Source organism: Emys orbicularis, chromosome 2, assembly GCF_028017835.1.
Source record: "Emys orbicularis isolate rEmyOrb1 chromosome 2, rEmyOrb1.hap1, whole genome shotgun sequence".
Classification (NCBI taxonomy): domain Eukaryota; kingdom Metazoa; phylum Chordata; order Testudines; family Emydidae; genus Emys; species Emys orbicularis.
This window is the reverse complement of record NC_088684.1, coordinates 43830877-43850255: the sequence shown is the minus strand read 5'-3', so window position 1 is coordinate 43850255 and position 19379 is coordinate 43830877. Positions and strand designations below refer to the sequence as shown.

The 19379-nt window shown below is 44.5% G+C and overlaps 1 protein-coding gene across 1 annotated transcript in view; it reads right to left on the bottom strand.

The window, feature by feature from the left end:
• Nucleotides 1–834: 834 nt before the first annotated feature.
• RAD54B (RAD54 homolog B) overlaps nt 835–19379 on the bottom strand; it is a 114516-nt gene continuing 95971 nt past the window's right edge. Inside the window, 6 exon segments of the mRNA XM_065399320.1 lie at nt 835–1055; nt 4529–4729; nt 4984–5050; nt 6549–6810; nt 8458–8633; nt 16568–16858. Coding sequence (XP_065255392.1) covers nt 835–1055; nt 4529–4729; nt 4984–5050; nt 6549–6810; nt 8458–8633; nt 16568–16858 — 1218 coding nt within the window.

Sequence of the window (19379 nt, the reverse complement as noted above, 5' to 3'; positions counted from 1 at the left end):
GCCTGATCACATAAAGAAACAAATTATTATCCTAATATTATACATGCAATTACATTGTATGCAATGCTTTGAGAGTCAGAAAAATATGTTCGCCATATGTGTTTAGATAGAAATAACATGCACCTGCATTGAGTATACCTGGGGATCACAGAATGTTAATTTCCTCAATTAAATGCACTGTGCACTGGTGTTTCTCATAAAAGATGGTCAAGCACAATTAAGCTGTGGTCTCAGAATCTGGGCCTGATTGACCACTATGCTATTCTAGTTTTATGATGGGGTAACTCCACTGAAACCACGAGTTATATTGGGGTAAAGCTGGAGTAAAGTAGTGGTGAATCAGACCCATTATCTTTACAGGTGCAGAGACAAGTCCAGTCAGAGACTTGTAAACATCACATATATACTATAGCCTAATGTACCGTCTAACATCCAGCTGATATATTACCAATAATACAGAGATGACAATTTATCATTATAATTGAAAGAAAACTCTCAGGTAGTTTAGGTCTAACTGCGAGGTTGTGTAAAATAGTTTAACCACTACTAATTATTATACCAAACCAGCAGATATGTTGAAAAGCAAATTAAATTTTTAAAATTCTTTCAGTTATAACTATTTACTAATAAGGTACTTTTAATCTGATGGCATTTCTCTAACTTTACAAAAAACATCAACAGCTGTACATTTACACAGAAACCTCCTCATAAAAACACAAGGCCTAAACTGAGTTTTGGCAGCAACATAAAGGCTACTGCATACTTTATTTTTCTTAGAAGACTGGCACCAGCGAGTACAAGGCACATTATGTACATGGAAAAAATAATTTAGTTTTATGGGGTGGGAGTAGCTGGATTGGTTACATTTTGGAAAATAAAAGAAATATTATTCTTTATTCTTTCAAGGAAGGGATCAGCAAGAGTCTGGTGCTGCCCTGAAAAGTGTTTCCATTGCATCAGCTGTGACATAGAAAGAGGTTTCTTTGAATCAGCCTTCTCATGATGTTGTCCCAGCTGGCAACCTCTATACACGGGGAGCTTTTCTGAAGAAGGATCTGAAAAGTGATAAAGTGAAACAGATTGAGAACTACCAAGAAAGTTCTCAGTCTGGATCAGTATTCTATTTTCCAGAACAGCAAGTGAAACCTTCTATAACAATAAAAGCCACACACAAAAAAAGGGAAAATTACTTGTTAATTTTGTTTCTCAAAAATCCCCCTCTGCCAGCCCAGAGTATAAGTCCTTGTACAAGTAGATGGAATGGAAAGTTTCTTATCTGATAATTTCCTTTCTGCTAGCAGCATCTCCTGCAATTCTGTGACACATGGGCTATTCCCCTCTTCTCCGCAGTTCTGGAAGTGGTTCAGTGTTGCAGCCTGTGCTAGTACTACCCCCCTTTCTGGCTTCCTGCCAGGAGTCATTCCAGAGCTGTGGAAAATATCTTAGAATAGTAGTAACAATAACCTGAATGCCAACCAGTGAACTATGTACAGTGGGCTACTTGGCCCACAAACTGTAGATATAGAAATTAAATGTTGTTCTTTGGCTAATAAAGCCATACAGGGTAGGAAGAATTGTGGGAGATACTGCTAGCAGGAAGAAAATTACTGCTAAGAAATTTTCCATTCTGCAGCTCAGCATCTCCCACAATTCTGTGATGTAGAGGAAGTAGCAAGCAGGGAACATTCCCGTCCTCTTCAATTCCCAGGCACCGCCCCCAACCAGCCTGCCCCTCCTCCTCTAACCAGCCTGCCCCGCCCATCCTCTGAGGCCCCGCCCCTGCCCCCCTTCTTGGAGGCCCCACCCCCGCTCACTACATCCCCCCTCACAAATGCTTGCTCCCCCGACCCTCACTCACTCGCTCATTTTCACCAGGCTGAGGCAGGGGGTTGGTGGGGTGTGTGTGGGGGGGGCCTCCGGCTGTGGGTGCAGGCTCTGGGGTGGGGCTGGGGATGAAGGATCTGGGGTGTAGGAAGGTGCTATGGGCTGGGGCCAAGGGGTTTGGAGGGTGAGAGGGGGATCAAGGCTGGGGCGGGGTGAGGGCTCGGGCTGGGCAGGAGGGGGGGGGTGAGGGCTCTGGCTGTGGGTGCAGGCTCTGGGGTGGGGCTGGGGATGAGGGGTTTTGGATGTAGGAGGGTGCTCCAGGCTGGGACTGAGGGGTTTTGAGGGCGGGAGGAGGATCAGGGCTGGGGCGGGAGGGCTCGGGCTGGGCAGGGGGTTGGGGTGTGGGGGGGGCGGAGGGCTCCGGCTGGGGGTGTGGGTTCGGGGGTGGGGCTGAGGGGCTTGGGGTGCAGAAGGGCAGGGGCAGGTGGTCAGGGCATGGGAGGGAGTCAGGGGGTGCAGCCTCCAGGTGGTGCTTACCTCAAGCAGCTCCTGGAAGCAGCGGCATGTCCCCCCTCCGGCTCCTATGCGGAGATGCGGCTCTAAACACTGCCCCGTCCACAGGCGTTGCCCCCCCAGCTCCCATTTGCCGCAGTTCCCAGCCAACGGGAGCTGCAGAGCCAGTGCTTGGGGCGGGGGAAGCGTGCAGAGCCCCCTGGCTGCCCCTATGTGTAGGAGCCAGAGGGGGGACATACCGCATACCACTGCTTCTGGGAGCCTGCCTTAGCCCCCCTGCACCGCCAACTGGACTTTTAATGGCCCGGTCGGTGGTGCTGACTGGAGCTGCCAGGGTTCCTTTTTGACTGGGTGTTCTGGTCAAAAAGCGGACACCTGGCAATCCTATCCTCCCACCACCAGCCTGCTCCTCCTCATCCTCTCCCAGGCACCCGTTCCCACCAGCCTGACACACACCCCATGGCTCATGAACCCCTACACCCACCCATCCCAGTAGCCTCAGCCCAGCATCCACCTTTAGTATTTCTGTAACGGTATTTTTTGGCTCTTGCATCTTATTCTATCTAAGTGTGTGGCTGCTTATATGCTTACCCTTGGGATGGGAAAAAACTGGCAGACCTCTATATAAGAAGCATAATGCAAACAACTTGCACTCTCTGACATCTCCATAACTTCTTGGACAAAATCAGGGTGTGTGCGCAAATTTTTTCCCTCTGGGAAGGTCTAATATACTCCTGTAACTGTAGCTCTTGATCAAGTCACTATCAGGATACTAGGTAAAAAACAGGCCCTGCGCGAGTGCCCATAGAAAACATAGAGCTGGATCCACTAGGTATATTTTACCAGCTCACATGAGCTCCATTCCCCACCAAGAACTGAAGCTCCAGCTTTTCAGCCATGAAAAGAACACAAAGACAATGAAATCAGTGAATTGCTTGTCAGAGTGCTTTAACCAAAAGTAAAGTGAAAAACAAAAAACTCTTCACTATAAAAGCACCCTACCTTAACTATACAAACCCTGCCAGACTTTAGGTGAGAAAGGGAGGAGAGGTGAAATGAGCAAAACTCTAGTCTATCTGCTGGAAACATGTAAACAACCAAACAGGATCAACCCCTTTTTTTATTGCTTAATTTCCTGTCTGCATCTGCTGGCAAGAAGACATGCACTTAGATGGCAGGCTTAGGAGGATTTTAGAAGAATAATTCTTACCAACTGCATTTTTACTTAGTGCTGTTAAAATGCAATTTTAAAATGTTGTAGATATTTCTTTGGGTCTCATTACTATGATAGCAGAGAGTGTCTATTTAGAAGAGATCAGCATTTGCACCATTGTCACACTAGTAGCGCTATTATAGATGAGCATCTCATGCCCATCAGAAGAAGGGAACTTATTTGGGCAATAGATGCCCTGTTTCTTAGATGCTAGGTCTGTCAAAAGGTTAGACCTGATGGAGAACTACCTTAATGAAAACAAGATTAAGACATTTAAAAAAAATATGAAAACAAAAAATCCTATCCCTAATTTAAATCAACTATATGCAAAAAAGTATTAAACAACACACCACACAGAAAGAGTGGAAAGGGAGGTATTAGGAACACTAGTGGAGGTGGCACTACTTATATCTTTGGCATAGAGCAAGCAGAAGCTAGGGGTCTGTTTTTGCACCCTTCGGCTGACTGTTCTAATCACTCTTTTCCAATTTTAGATAGTAACCTTGCCACAAATGGTTGTCTGTATTTTGGGCACTATTACACCTTTGGCCAGATCCTCAACTGATGTAAGCTGGTACAGTCCCAGTCAAATCAATAGTGCTACAGTGATTTACACCAATTGATAATCTAGTCCCTGGTTTGTATCATCTAATCATTCTTGCTTTTGATACTTTCTTTCTCTGAGTTTCATAAATAATCTTGCCTGATTATAACCATTGTCACTAGTCCAATTTGCCTTGATTGGTTTAAGGATTTAAGAGGCTGTTAAAAGTAGAGGTCATTAGTTCAAGGAATGAATCTTTTCTCATCATCAGCTGATGAAAGGGTCTTGTGGATCTGAAAAAAAATCAGGCATAAGGCAATATCATGAAGATCCAATAAAGAATTTCATTACTTTAATCCTCTTGTAGTGGGTGTCCCTGGAAATGGATGTACCAACCCTGCAAGTGCCAAAGAGATAAAGAACAGAAAGCTCACTTTGATGGTCTTTCTTTCCCATACAGTTGCACTCAAGCAGGTCATGGGTAACACAGCTGGAATCTTCACGTAGTATAAAGAGATTTTTAAGTTCCTCAATGGAAAAACGGATGTGTTCAGATGTCTTGGAAAGGTCTACGACTGCCCCAGAAAGGCCTTGCTTGCTGATCTGTCTCTGATAGATCTTTTCTTCTATTGAGCCTGCATTGAAAAACATCAGATACATAAGATTAATTTTAAACCAGTATTTCTAAAGGTATATTCCAGTTGCTTGATAATTGCATAATTTGAAATGCTGGAGTATTACCTTCAGTTACTAAAAGAATAATCAGAGCAAAGCAAAGACATAGGTTTATGCGCTATCCAAAAGTGCCCCACCCTCTTCTTATACTTGCCAAGATTTGCCTCCCTCCAGCCTATGTTAGAGTAGCATTTACATGTATAATATTTCTGACCTGTAGTTAGCAGTCTGTAAATATTCACAGTGTGTTTCTGACCATCTCTCCACACCCTGGCCATTGCCTAAAGCAGATAAAAAGTAAAGATGTTATTTGAAATCTCATTACACAAAGAACATTAGCTAAAACGTTTATTCTTTTCTAATCAAGTTCTTAACACTTGCTAGCTCCTTAAAGGGACACTGTCAAAATAAAATTTTCCAAAAGATTGTCTTTATCTGTATTACTATTAAATCTTGGGTTATTAAATCTGAAATATTTTTAAAATCTAATTTGCTTCTACCATTTACTCTCTGCCTCTCACCTTGCTTAGATTACCACATGAAATTAGATTAGTCCATTTCATTTCTGCTAGCCCTAGTTTCACTTGTGGTTTTCAGGTATTAGCATGACTGTGTTGGATTTAGGTTTCTAACACTGCACAGGAATATTTAAGTTCCTCCTCTCCCCCCTAAATACTTTTTTCAATATTTATAAAAACAGTGAAAACATGTCCATTTCAGTTGGGTTTGGAAAAATCAGCTTTTGCACAAAACCTTTAAATCTTAAAAAATTACTTGACAGTGTCCACTTAAGCGAATTTTTGGCAACAATTTAAGGGTTACAAGTACATATTCAGCACAAGTTTCAATATTTAGCAAGCTGTAATATTTGTGGCTGATTTTACTAGACTGTGTTTCAAGCAATACGACAAGTGACCACATGATGGTGCTGATGAAGATCAGGAACAAGAGCAAAGCCTCTGAGTTCCACTCAGATGATAGGCAATTAGCATTACTGTACAATCTGAGGCGATGTATTGAAATTGTAAGAAATTTTTTTTAAAGACATTTAAAATTTGTTAAAAAACAGTTTTATCCAAGCACTCTTATGCCAGATAAAATAATACCTACAGAGCTACTGCAATCATTACAAGAATAGCAGTAACTTAATTTTTTTCTTGTAACATCTGCTGCCATTTGATTTTGACCCTTTCTTCATGCTACTCGGGACCTCTCCCCTTAGCTCAGATGTAGCTGAGCTCCCTCTTCATCAGCACACACCACACATAATGATCAGTAGTTTTAATTTCATTTTCTTTTGGGAAACATAAGAGAGAGATGATGGTCATTCTACTAGAAAAATCAAAGTCAATAGAAGACTGGGCCATATGAGAAACCCCTCCAGGGAGACCAGAGATTTATTCCCCTAAACTTTATGCTCCTTGTTTGTCCCAATCAGCTGTTCTAATTTAATTTTACCCTGAATATTCAAACTAGAGACAAGCATCTCCTGGCTGAATGTCACAATACAAAAAGAGATCCAACAGCTGATCGATATGGATAACAAAGTTGCATGGGAATCCTTCAGATGTGTTTCTGATATGGAGACAAAGCTAATTTAAACAATCTGCCAGACAAATTTTTCCTCCTTTCCCCACATAATTACACTTGTCTAGATGCAGGTTGAGCAATATTCAAAATGGACCAGAGGTTTAAGGTCTGACATTTTAGAATCTATCTCATCAATTAAAATCCCATTTGGTCTACATCCCATCCCCGATACACACAACTGTATCAAACCTGAATATCTGTGGCTGGATTCCAGTCAATATCATACAGAATTAAATGAGATGCTCCAACAAGGTTCAGACCTACACCGCCAGCCTTCGAACTCAGCAAAAAGATAAATGCTGAACAGAATTTATTATTAAAACTATCCACAATCTGTTGCCTCTGGGAGATAGGAGTGTGTCCATCAAGTCTTGTATAAGAATATCCATAATGTTTGCACATCTCTTGCAAAATATTCAATGTCTGTGTATAATTAGATACCAACACAATTCTGTCAATCAGAGAAACAAAGAACTTGTTATGTTGTGCATTAGTAGTTAAATCTAATAAAGCATTATACTTATTTATTGTAGACAACTGAAGAAATCAAATGACAACTCAGACAAAAATTGCACATCAGCCTGAATTTACTCACCTCTCTTTAAAAATGAAGTATTTGGCATTGCAAATAAAGACACATCAGACCTACTGTGAAGCATTCAAATAAATTATTAATGTTATTTTTTCAACAGGATTTTGCTTAATGTACAAACAGGACCAAACACAGAGATAGGATTATAAAATTTCTACTTACACAAACTAGGTCTTGTAAGAGGAACTATATGCGCCTGTATGTGGCTCCACTTAAAGAAAAAGCTACTGTGACATCACTGCACAATTTGAGAGATTTCTGAGCGGGAGTGGAATTACAGATGGGCTAAATGGGGGTCATTTATCTGAAGAAAATTCCTCCTCCCCAAGCTGGGGTTTGGCAAAATGGGATGACGGAAAAAGGAGGGCAAACGACTTTGTAAATATTACAGATTTTTGGTAAACTTGGTTTCCTGGTCTTTTGAGCTATTGATATCCCACTTACTTCTACTACATCTGCCTTCCATTTAGCAACAGCTTTTAAAGGTTTTCAAACTGTGGAGCACACCCCACTAGAGCGGCATAGAAGAACATTCAGGGGGGCAGGCGGTGAGGCCAGATGGCTTGGGCCAGCCGCGCATGGTGGGGCTCAGGGAGGGAAAGCCACCTCCATTCCCTGACTCACCTCAGCGGGCCACCCAGCCTGTCAGGGTTGGGGCGGGGGGGGGGGGGGGGGGAGGGGGCACGCAACCAAAAATTATAACAAAGTGGGGGCTCCGCTCCAAAAATTTGAAAACAGTGGGTGGAGGTGGTGCTTCCTCCCCAAGCCCCGCTGCATGGGGCTGATGCCCAAGCTGCCTGGTATCACTGCTTGCCCCACTGAATGTTCCTTTGTGCCCCCCTAGGGGGACGTGCCCCACAGTTTGAAAACCTCTGCTGTAAATTAACAGTAGGAGGAGACAGCAGCTCCCTTTATACTGACACACTGGGGAGTGCTTCTTCCTGACATTCTCTTTTGAAAAGGAACTTATAGACAGCTAATGTCTCCTAAAATGGAGTAAAAGGAAAACCCTGAATGACAGCTAGTCATAAACATGACTATACAGGAGAGGGCTCACAGTCTAGTAATTAAAAAATATTTTATTGAACAGTTTAAAATACTGAGCACATTAAATGATTGCCCCAAGAGATACAAAGTGCTGGAAAGTCTATGCAAGTAACAGGCAGTATGTCACAGAACAGTAGTTTCAGTGTGAGACATCTGCTTAGTTGGTAGAACTCAGCATGAAAAAGAAAAACTAGATATCTGTCCAGAAATAACAGAAACTTGGACAAGTGTCCACCAGCTGTAATTCCTATGTTAATAATTTTAACAAGAGGCAAAGCTATAGAGTAGAATACAAGTACGTATGAATAAGTATGATTGGTAGCTGTGCGGAGTGACAGATCCCTCAGGGTAAATATTTTGGCATCATGTTTGTGTGAAAACAGAAAATGGGATAATCAAAGGAATCATCTAAATTCAAAAGTACCTAATATGTCTCTCCTACCTTTCTTTCTCTCTCACCTTTCAGAAGGGCTGAGTTCACTGATCGCTGCCAACAGCTTTGCCAGGACCTGTAATTTTCCTGAGTCAGTTTCAGTGAAAGTGGTGGAGGTATAATCTTGAGGGAAAATATCTCTTAAACCTTCATAAAGATTGGATTCCTCAGATTCATCACAAGTTGGATTACATTCTTTTTCCTATTAAAAAAAAAAAGATTCATCTGTGGTAACCGCATGACTTTTTGAAAAGGTACTTAAAAAAAAAAAAAAAAAGCTTTGTCAATATTTTCATTATGATTACAGAAAGCATTAGAGAAAGACAAGACCACGAACGAGCACACAGATTTTAATGAACAAACAAGTCATCTGGCTGATAACCTCTCATCATTGGCTCTACTGCAATTTTTATAAACCATTATTATAATAAAATTCAACTTGATTCTATACCCTATACACTAATGTCTCATCTACAACTGGATAGAGGATGGGGAAGAAAACAGTATTGCTCACTCCTGCTTCTCTGATTTAAAAGAAGTAGTTACATGACATCAGAAACATATGAGAGGTAAAGTAATGCTTTGTTTGCTCCCGCTTCATTCTGTGCCAGCTTATTACGGAGCTCTACGGGCATTTATTTTTGAGAAAACTGTTCTCTTCCCAACCAGCGATTAAATTACTGAACTGAGAGGATGAAGAGCAGCTATCAAAGGGATAATGCAGCCAGAATGAAGGGGTAGAGGAAAAATGGTAAAATCACTTAGCTGCAGTCTAACAATAGCTATATCAGTGTAATAAAAATAACAGCAATAAAACCAACTTGTGTTTATATCTCTCTCTCCATCCCACCAATTTCTAAAGAAGTTAAGCTTTCATGTTAAAAAAAAGTTTCTAGCATTTACAGTGGTGAAGCAAATTTATTGAACACAGTATTCTCTCTTTGAGTCACAGACACAGACTGAAACAATAGCTCTTGCAATAGGTTTACACGTCTACATCTCAACTAGATGTTGACTCCAAAGCAGAGGTCCCCAAACTGTGGGGCGTACCCCACCCCCCCAGGGGGGTGTAGAGGAATGTCCTGGGGGACATGGCGGGGCCTGTGGGGTAGGGAGAGACCACCACCCAGCCCCTCTCCACCCCCATCTCTCCACCCTCATCCCCAGCTCCCAGCCCCATGCCTGGGCCCAGCCTCGTCCTGGCTGGCTCCGCTCCCAGCCCTGCCCCCTACCGCAGCCTGGCTGCAGCTCCACCCCCGCCCCCATCCCCAACCTCAGCCCCTGGCCACGGCCCCGTTTCTGGCCGCAAATCCACCCTCTTGGCCCCCCCTCCCCCTGTTCCCATCCCCCCTTCCCCTGAGCCAATTTCATCTGGTTGATTTCACTGTGACCCTCCACATAGCCCTTCTCTCTCTAGAGGCAAGGGTCACAGCCTACTGAGCCATTTTCATCATAAGCCAGCAAGGGAGGTGAGGAGAAACTATACTCCCTTGCACAGTCTCTGTTGTCTCCCAGTCTCAGTGATTAATCAGGGGGAGCAAAGGCGGGAGCCCGGGCCCGCCCTCTACTTCAGGCTCCAGCCCAGGGACCCTAATAGTATCAGCTATGGTAGCTGACCTTTTATAAACAGGACACGTACAATTCCCTGGGCTACTTCCTCACAGCAGCCCCCACTTCCTCAAGCTCCACTTCAACCTTACCTTAGGGCCTCCTTCCTTGTGCCTAATATTGCAGAGCCCGCCCACTGCAAATTAATGACCTCCCCCCAGCCTAAGGGGAGGATCCACAGGGCCTGGAAACCAAATAATTCCAGGGGACTAGAGCTGGAGTTGGTAGGCAGGAATAGGAGGCCAGGATCAGAGCTGGAGTCAGGAATGTGAGCCAAAGGTTAGAGATGGGTTATCTGAAGGGCAGCAAGGCAGGAGCAAGGTTGGGTGCAAAGGAGCGGGGGGGGGGGGGGGGGTGGAGCCTGAGGAACAAGGGAGGAGCAGGACTGGAACAATGTGGGAGCAAAGCTGGGAACAAGCAGGTGCAAGAGCTTTTAGCTCTGAGCAGCCACCAAACTACTGCTGCTGCAGTAAAGAGCAATCTTCTGACATTTCCCACCAATCAGGCTGTGTATCCAATCTGGCAGCCTACTACAGGCTAGTTGCACTTGTTAGGTTGCCCGGAAACTGGCTTGGCTGCAATGCCTGATTCGCGACATTCAAGGGCACCTGGTAGGCGTCTCGGGGCCTGGTTTCTGAGTATGGGTTCCTGGTGTAGGTCTCCACAAGGGAGTTGTGAAAGATGGGGTGGATCTTCAAGGACTTGAGCAGCTTTGACTCGAAGGCCACTGGCTTTACCTGTTCTATAGCACAGCAGGGGGAGCCAAACGCCCTGGTGGTAACTCAGAAGACAGCAAAAATACTGCTCCAAGATTTGACTGACACTCTGTTTCCCCACAGTCTGTGGGTGATAGACGGAGAGGCAAGAGACTTGATGCCAAGGAGTCTGAAAAATTCCAGCCAGAATCGGGAGATGAACTGGGGTCCCTCGTCCAATATGATGCTTGTCATAAGAACATAAAAATGGCCATACTGGGTGAGACTAATGGTCCATCTAGCCCAGTATCCTGTCTTCTGACAGTGGACAACGCCAGGTGCTTCAGAGAGAATGAACAGAACAGGCAATCATCAAGTGATCCACCCCTGTCATCCACTTCCAGTTTCTGGCAAACTGAGGCTAGGGACACTCAGAGAATGGTGTTGCATCCTGGCTAATAGCCATTGATGCACCTATCCTCCAGGAACTTATCTAGTTCTTTTTTGAACCTTGTTATTGTTTTGGCCTTCACAAATATCCCCTGGGAAGGAGTTCCACAGGTTGATTCTGCATTGTGTGAAGTAGTACTTCTGTTTTTTGGTTTTAAATCTGCTGCCTATTAATTTCATTGGTTGACCTCCTGCCTGATTGCATACTTCCAGTTCCGAATGAGGTGTGTAGTTGACTCGTGTGTTTGTAACTGTATACTAAAAATTCCACTGTCTCCTGACTGAACTCTCACTTCTTGAGATTTGCGTAGAGGTGGGTTTGGTGGAGTCTCTCCAAGACAATGTGCACATGACGACTGTGGAGGGCCTGACTTTTGGAGAAAACAAAGATGTCGTCCAGACAAATGATGACAAATTGGTCCAGCATGTCTTTAAAGATGTCATTTATGAAACACTGGAAGGTTGTCAGAGTGTTGCATAACCCAAACCACATGATCATATAGTCCCAGTGTTTCTCAAACTGGGGTCCATGAGGGTTCTCCAGAGGGTCTGCGGGCCCCACTGATCAATTCCTCCCCATCCCTCCCAGCACCTCCTGCACGCCGGGGAACAGCTGTTCAGCGGCGTGCAGGAGGCGCTGGGAGGGAGGGGGAGGAAAGAGGCAGGGAAGAGGAGGGGCATGGGTGGAGCAGGGGCGGGAAGAGGTGGGTGGGGCCTTGGGGGAAGGGGTGGAGTGGGGGTGGGGCCTGGGGCTGAGTGGCAGGGTTGGGGGTCCGTGAAAAAAATTAAATCAAAATGGGGGTCTTCGGGTTGCTAAAGTTTGAGAACCGCTGAAATAGTCTAAATGCCCAGACCTGGTATGGAAGAAAGTCTTCCATTCTTCTTCCTGGAGCCTCACCAAGTTATAAGCTTCACCAAGGTCCAACTTTGTGAAGACCTTGGCAGAGCGGAGTCTTTCAAACAGCTCACTAACAAGTGGTAAGATGTACTGGTTTCAGATTGTAATCTTCCTCACAGCTCAGTAGTCCACACAAAGTAAGAGGGAGCCACATTTCTTTGCCGCAAAGAAGATCAAAGGACCCCCACTGGGGACATGGAAGATTGAATGAACTCTTTCTGTAAGTTCTCCTCGAGATAGCTCCAGAATGCCTGTAATTCATGTTTGGAGAGGGAATAAACATGCCTGAAGGGAACCTCTGCTTCTGCCTGAAGGCTGATGGGGCAGTTGTAGCTATAATGGGGTGACAGGGTGTTGGCTTTCTTTCATTAACACATTGGCATAGTGTTGATATTTAATAAGAATCCTGGGAGCCATTATGGGGGTTGTCAGGGTCACCTTTGGATCCTCTCTTCGCATTTTTGAATTCTCTGGAGGACCAAGTAAGCCACAAAGAGTTGCTGGTCCTGGGTCAGCTCTTGGGAAACAGGACTGTCAGCAAAATGGGAAGTCAAAGTGTACTGTGTGTGTCCACCAGCAGATGCGCGGGTCATGGGAGATGAGCCAGGAGATGCCAAGGACAACTAACAAATGCAGTGCCCAAACTAGAGGATTTCTCAATGGCCTCAAAGTGCAGTTACCTCTAAGGGAGCCATCTGGTGGATGACCAGTCCTGATAAATGGAATGACCCATCTATGGACTCCACTAACTTGGGGGAGTCCTTGCGTGCTTGGGCAAACTCCAGTTCCATAAAATTGCCTGAGGCACCAGAGTCCACTGGGTTGGTTGGTATCAGGTATTGAAGTGTGCCATAGCTGAAGAGAAAGTTGGGCATGTGTTGAATGCTGATTGGCCATCAACAAGAAACCGGTGGACAAACATTGGTGCAGACTTCTGGAGAGAGGGGATCCTCCTATCAGGGGCTGGGGCTTGGCATTTCCTGACCAGGGCGCAGAAGCGGATTTTGGCAAGGCAGCTTGATCCAAAGCATCACGGTTCCCCACAGTGTAGGTATAGGCCTGATGTCTCGTGTTGATTCTTCTCCATGCCAGAGGCAGTGCCATACCTGATTGATTTGCAGGGGTTCGGGCTATGGAGAAGGGACTAGTGGAGAAGGGGGCCAGAGCTGTCAGGGCTAGCGGGAGCCAGGATGGTGGGGGTTGGTCAGGTGGTCATCAACCTTGATACATAGGTTGACTAAGGCATCCATGCTGGACAGGGATTCCACCCATGCCGGTTCATCTTTAATACTGCTGTTTAGGCCAAGCCAGAAATGACAAGGTGTCTACTAGTGAGCATCAGAACTCCACTGCATATTTACAACTGGTTGGCGTCCTGCCGCAACACCTGAAGCAGATTCATCTGTAGGATCGTGACTTACGTCATTGAAGATCACTGCCAGAGCTTGATCAAAGTCCTCAAATTGTCCCAGAAGCGGGCTTGATTTTTCCAGGAGTGGAAAGGCCCAAGCTAGGGCCTTGCCAGCTAACAGGCTGATCCCACTCAGACTTGGTCAGTTAGGTACAACTATGGGCATAGCAGAAATAGGTGCTGACACTGTTTTAGGAACGCACAAAATTTGTCATGATTGTCATTGAACTTGTCAGGCAGTCCCCCTGCCTGAGCCTGGGCTCACAGGGAGTAAGGGTTGGAGTTGAAGGCGACGCGCCTTGAGCTTGCAGGCCCATGTTCTGCACCTACAGGGTGGAAACCTGGGCCTGCAAAGTCTGCAGAGCTTCCACTAGCTCCGTCAGAGAGTTACTGGCCTTCGTAAGATCCATGCTCGCTGTGTCAGTTCTAATTCCCTTATTGTTTGTGTTTTTTGCGCTACTCAAATTTTCATAGAGTGGGACATGGGCAGTCGTGTGTATTGGAGGCATGATGTCATGCATAATGGTTAGAGCAGGAGCTGGTAGCCAGCAATAGGAGCCCAGGTCAGAGCTCGAGTCAGAAGCTGGACGCCTGAGTCAAGGATGAGACCTGGAGTCAGGATCTTTTAACTGATACTCTCTCTCTTTTCTTTTTAAATAAATTTTAGTTTAGTTAATAAGAATTGGCCGTAAGCATGTATTTGGGTAAGATCTGAAATATTCATTAACCTGGAGGGTTATGTGTCCGATCCTTTGGGATTGGTAGAACTTTTTATATTATGAACAAGATTTTCAGTAATCCTCATCATATTTGACTTGGCTGTCTGGGTGGGAGCCTAAAGGCTGGGTTGCTTTAAGGGAACTGTGTTTTTGGCTTTTGGGTAACCAGAAAGGTATTGTGGAAGCTGTTTTGCTGCTGACTTCATGAATCCAAGTATTAGAATAACCACCAGTTTGGGGGATTGTCTGCCCCATTCTTTGCAGTTTTCCCTAATTGAGCGATCTCAGCGTGCCCCCCTACCCCCGGGACCCTGGTGACACAGCTACTATAAAGTATGTGCATAACTGGTTGGAAAACTGTTCCCAGAGAATAGTTATCACTGGTTCAGTATCAAGCTGGAAGGGGATATTGAGTGGGGTCACACAGGGATTGGTCCTGAGTTCAGTTCAGTTCAATATTTTTCATCAATTATTTAGATAACAGCATAGAGAGTACACTGATAAAGTTTGCAGATGATACCAATCTGGGAGGGGTTGCAAGTGCTTTGGAGGATAGGATTAAAATTCAAACTGAAATGGTCTGAAGTAAATAGGATGAAATTCAATAAGGACAAATGCAAAGTAATCCACTAAGGAAGGAACAATCAGTTGCACACATACATAATGGGAAATGACTGCCTTGGAAGGAATATTGTGGAAAGGGTTCTGGGGGTCATAGTTGATGATAAGCTAAATATGAATCAACAGTGTAACACTGTTGCAAAAAAGCAAACATAGTTCTGAGATGTTATAGCAGGGGTGTTGTAAGCAAGACACAAGAAGTAATTCTTCCACTCTACTCTGCACTGATACAGCCTCAACTGGAGTATTGTGTCCAGTCCTGGGTGCCACATTTCAGGAAAGATGTGGACAAATTGGAGAAAGTCCAGAGAAGAATAACAAAAATGATTAAAGGTCTAGAAAACATGACCTATGAAGGAAGATTGGAAAAAAAAAATGGGTTTGTTTAGTCTAGAAAAGAAGACGGAGAGGGGACATGATAACAGTTTTCAAGTACATAAAATGTGGTTACAAGGAGGAGGGAGAAAAATTGTTCTTCTTAACTTCTGAGGATAGGACAAGAAGCAATGAGCTTAAATTGCAGCAAGGGAGGTTTAGGTTGGACATTAGGAAAAACTTCCTTAAGCATCGGAACAAATTGCCTAGGGAGATTGTGGAATCTCTGTCATTGGAGATTTTTAAGAGCAGGTTAGACAAACACCTATCAGGGATGGTCTAGATAATACTTAGTCCTGCCTTAAATGCAGGGGACTGGACTAGATGATCTCGGGAGGTCCCTTCCAGTCCTACAATTCTATGAATGTACATCTGTCTTTGCAGGCTGTCAAATGCCTTTTGAAAAATCAATTAAATTGATGAAGAGGGGAGCATGCCATTGTACATTCTTCTGTGATGGTCCTTAGTATGAATATCTGATCTACACTGGATCTCTTGGGCCTGAATCCAGCCTTTTTTTCCTGCAAGAAATTCTAACTTGAACTAAGGAACAGATTTGAGGCATCACCAATGGCAGAGGAAGATGAGACACTGACTGGACCTGAAGAAAAATAGGCAGTGCTCAGAGACAATGTGATTCAAGCTGCAGCAGTTGTAGACAGAGCAAGAACTGGATGTGGCATATGGAAAGTACTGAAAGGGAAAGTCCTGAAGGCTAAGACCAAACAAGCAACTGGAAAAGACAGAGGAGTATAAGAAAGCAAAGCAGTGAAAAGCAATGCAAAGAAAGATGTGGAGATATATTGAAGACCTAGCAGTTGACACTGAAGCTGTTGCTATGATAGGAAACCACAGAGCTGTTTTCCAAGTGACTAAAACACTGTGTGGAAATTTCAAAACAGGACAAGGGCCAGTAAAAAGCAAAGACAGAAAAATGTTTACAATTGAGGTAGAACAGAAAAACAGATGGGCAGAGCATTTAAAATATGTCCTCAATAGACCCAACCTCACCTAGTACCAGATTTTGATTAAGCACGTTAACCTGATCAACTTGACAATAACATCAGTTCAAGAAATGTCAGAAGTACAAACTGCAGTCAAAAAGCTGAAAAGTAACAAAGTGGTGGAAAATGATCAAATTACAGCAGAAATGCTGGAAGTACTTAATACCACCACCCTAATGAAACTGACAGAACTGACTTTCTAATGTTTAGGTTTTTTGAAAGCTCTAAAGCATATAATTTTGGGAGGGCATTTGTGGAACTTCACTGATACAGTTTTTAACAGTAACTCATTTTAATGACTTTTATTCTGTAGGAATGTCTAATTATTTGTGTTGAATTAAAATACAGTAAATACCTTTATGGCTTTAAACAGAAGACAGGGATGGTTGCAGAGTTTTTTCAAAGCTCCTATACATATCAGATGAGGACTGTTTTCTAGTACTCCTTGTAGGCAGGATCTAATGACTCGAGAACTAAGCAGTTTTCTATAGAGTTCAAGCTGCAAGGCTGTTGGTCGGCAGAAAAGTATGCTCTCCTTTTTCGGTGGGAGAAATTTGTTTATGATCTCTTGTGTTCTTCTAAGAATAAACAGTCCAGTTAGGCGAGTGAGTTCTGCTGCTCTTTTCTCTCCTAACTCCTTTTCTTCCTAATATAACAAACAGAGGTTTAGATATGACTTCACAAGCATGTTCAGTTATATCACAATTCTTTTGCTATATGATTCTTAATCAGGTAGTAGTGAACACAGTTTATATGTATGATACCACTTTCTGACACAGGGTTTTAATGATTAGTTCCTTCTCAATTAATATCAATGTATTTGGTTTGTCATAGGAGTTTTTAAACTCTTAACCTAGGCAAGAGCTAATGCACTATGAGTCACTATAGACTCAAATTATGTGGCAAGGTTCCTGATTTATGCAGCAAAGCTGCACTGAATTCTACAGAACTGTGCTGAAGTGATATATGAATGGCATCATATCGCAATTTGTACAGCTCCTAAAATGTGGAATGGGCAGACAGTGGCAGGAGTTGAAACAGTGTCTCAGGGCTTGTCTACACTGGCACTTTACAGCGCTGCAACTTTCTCGCTCAGGGGTGTGAAAAAACACACCCCTGAGTGCTGCAAGTTTCACCCCTGTAAAGTGCCATTGTAGACAGTGCACCAGTGCTGTGAGCCACACTCCCAGCGTTGGTAGCTATTCCCCTCGTGGAGATGGATTTTTCATAGCGCTGGGAGAGCTCTCTCCCAGTGCTGGTGCCGTGACTACACAGCCACGTTAAAGCGCTGCTTCAGCAGCGCTTTAACGTTACTAGTGAAGACATGCCCTTAGGGAGAGTAAAGGAAATGACTGCCATCTCAGAGCATATCTACACTTAAAATGCTGCATAGGCGCATTTACACCAACTGGAACAACTACCAAATAAACCACTGTAGAACTTTAATGAAAATGCTCCACACTGACAGGAGAGAATTAATCCATCTCCATGAGAGGCGGTAGCTATGTTGGTGGGAGAAGTTCTCCCACCGATATAGCGCTGTCTACATGGGGGGTTATGTTGGTATAACTACGTTGCTCCAGGGTGTGGATTTTTCACACCCCTGAGCAACATAGTTACACTGATATAGGTCTGTAGTGTAGACCAGACTCCCAAACCGTGCCAGAAGCTCCACTCCTTCACAAAGTAGCAGAGGAAGACAACTGCCATGAGAAGCTCCTCAGAACTGCAGAAGTGAAGAATTAGATCTCCATTCAATCCCTCCAAGTGCTTCATTCCCCTTCTTCCCCTCATGTCACTATATGCCCTCTCCCTTCTCCAGCCAATCACACAGTCCCCTTCCTGCCAGACTGCTACACTGGCAGGTGAACAGGCTGAGGAGATGGAAGATGACATGAAAGTGACCATTTTTGTGGGGTTTGCCAGGACAAATTTATGCAGCACCTAGAAGGAAAGAAATGTTGTAGCCATTTGGACAGTGGTAGAACAAGATTATATGTGGAGCCCTTCAATTAATTGGAGTGAATGATAACCAATTGTTTAGATTCATTGTTCCTACCATCTAAGATCATTATCTAATCAATAATCCACGAACTAATTATTCAATAAAACAGGTGTTCTAAAAACTCAACATTATATAAACCTTAAAAAGTTAAATAATTCCAATACAGTTGATTAAATAACAGCATTTAACTCTAATTTCAAATAGGAGGCTGAGAAGTCTGTGTTACCACAGCTGCCCTAGACCAAATTACAATGCCCTCCCCACCCAACTAGTTTGGTACCCCCTCAGTCCTATGTTCCAGGCTGGAAAACATGGAATTGGGGTCATAGAGTCTGACACACGAAAAAAAGTGGTGTTGTAGCCATGTCAGTCCCAGGATATTAAAGAGACAAGGTAGGTGAGGTAGTATCTTTTACTGGACCAGGTTCCATTGGTGAGAGAGACAAGCTTTTGAACTACACAGGGTATGTCAACACAACAATTTAAGCCTGGGTCTGAACCCGAGCTCGAGTCAAATCCCCCTTGTATCCACACTGCAATTTGATAACCTAGGGTTCAGACACAGGGTTGTGTTAAGCTGGGACCTAGGGTCCAAGTCCTACTGCTTTCCTGTGTGCATGTGGCCCCGGCTTGATTCAGAGCCCGGAAGTCCTCTGATGTATCCCAGAGTTCCTGGAGGGAGAGGAGCAGCACTGCAGGCAGCCAATACAGCAGCCAGAAGTACCATTACTGCCTGGCTGAACATACTTCCCCTTCTTACTCTGGCTCCTCCTCTCTGCTACATGGACCTCGCCCAGAGCAGGGAGCAAAGCTGACAGGTGGGAGATGGCTCCTGGCTGCAGGGATGTTGCAAGTCATCCTTCCCCTGACTGTGCTGAACTGGGTCCTCAGGCACTCCCCCTCCCTGCAGGGTGGTGCTTGGTCCCCACTCTGCTATCTTGGCCCCTCCTACCCTCCCTGCATGTGCAGGGATACCTGGGCTGCATGCACTGAGGGCAGTGAATGGGAACCAGCCCCAAAACTTCCCTGCAGCCTTCTGAGGATCCCTTATCCCTGCCTCCTGGGGTGCGGTAGGGGCAGAGATAAGTGATCCCCGGGGGTGGTTGAAGCACACTGCACCCCAAGCCCTGGGGGTGCACTTCACCGCTCCGCAGCCGGCAAC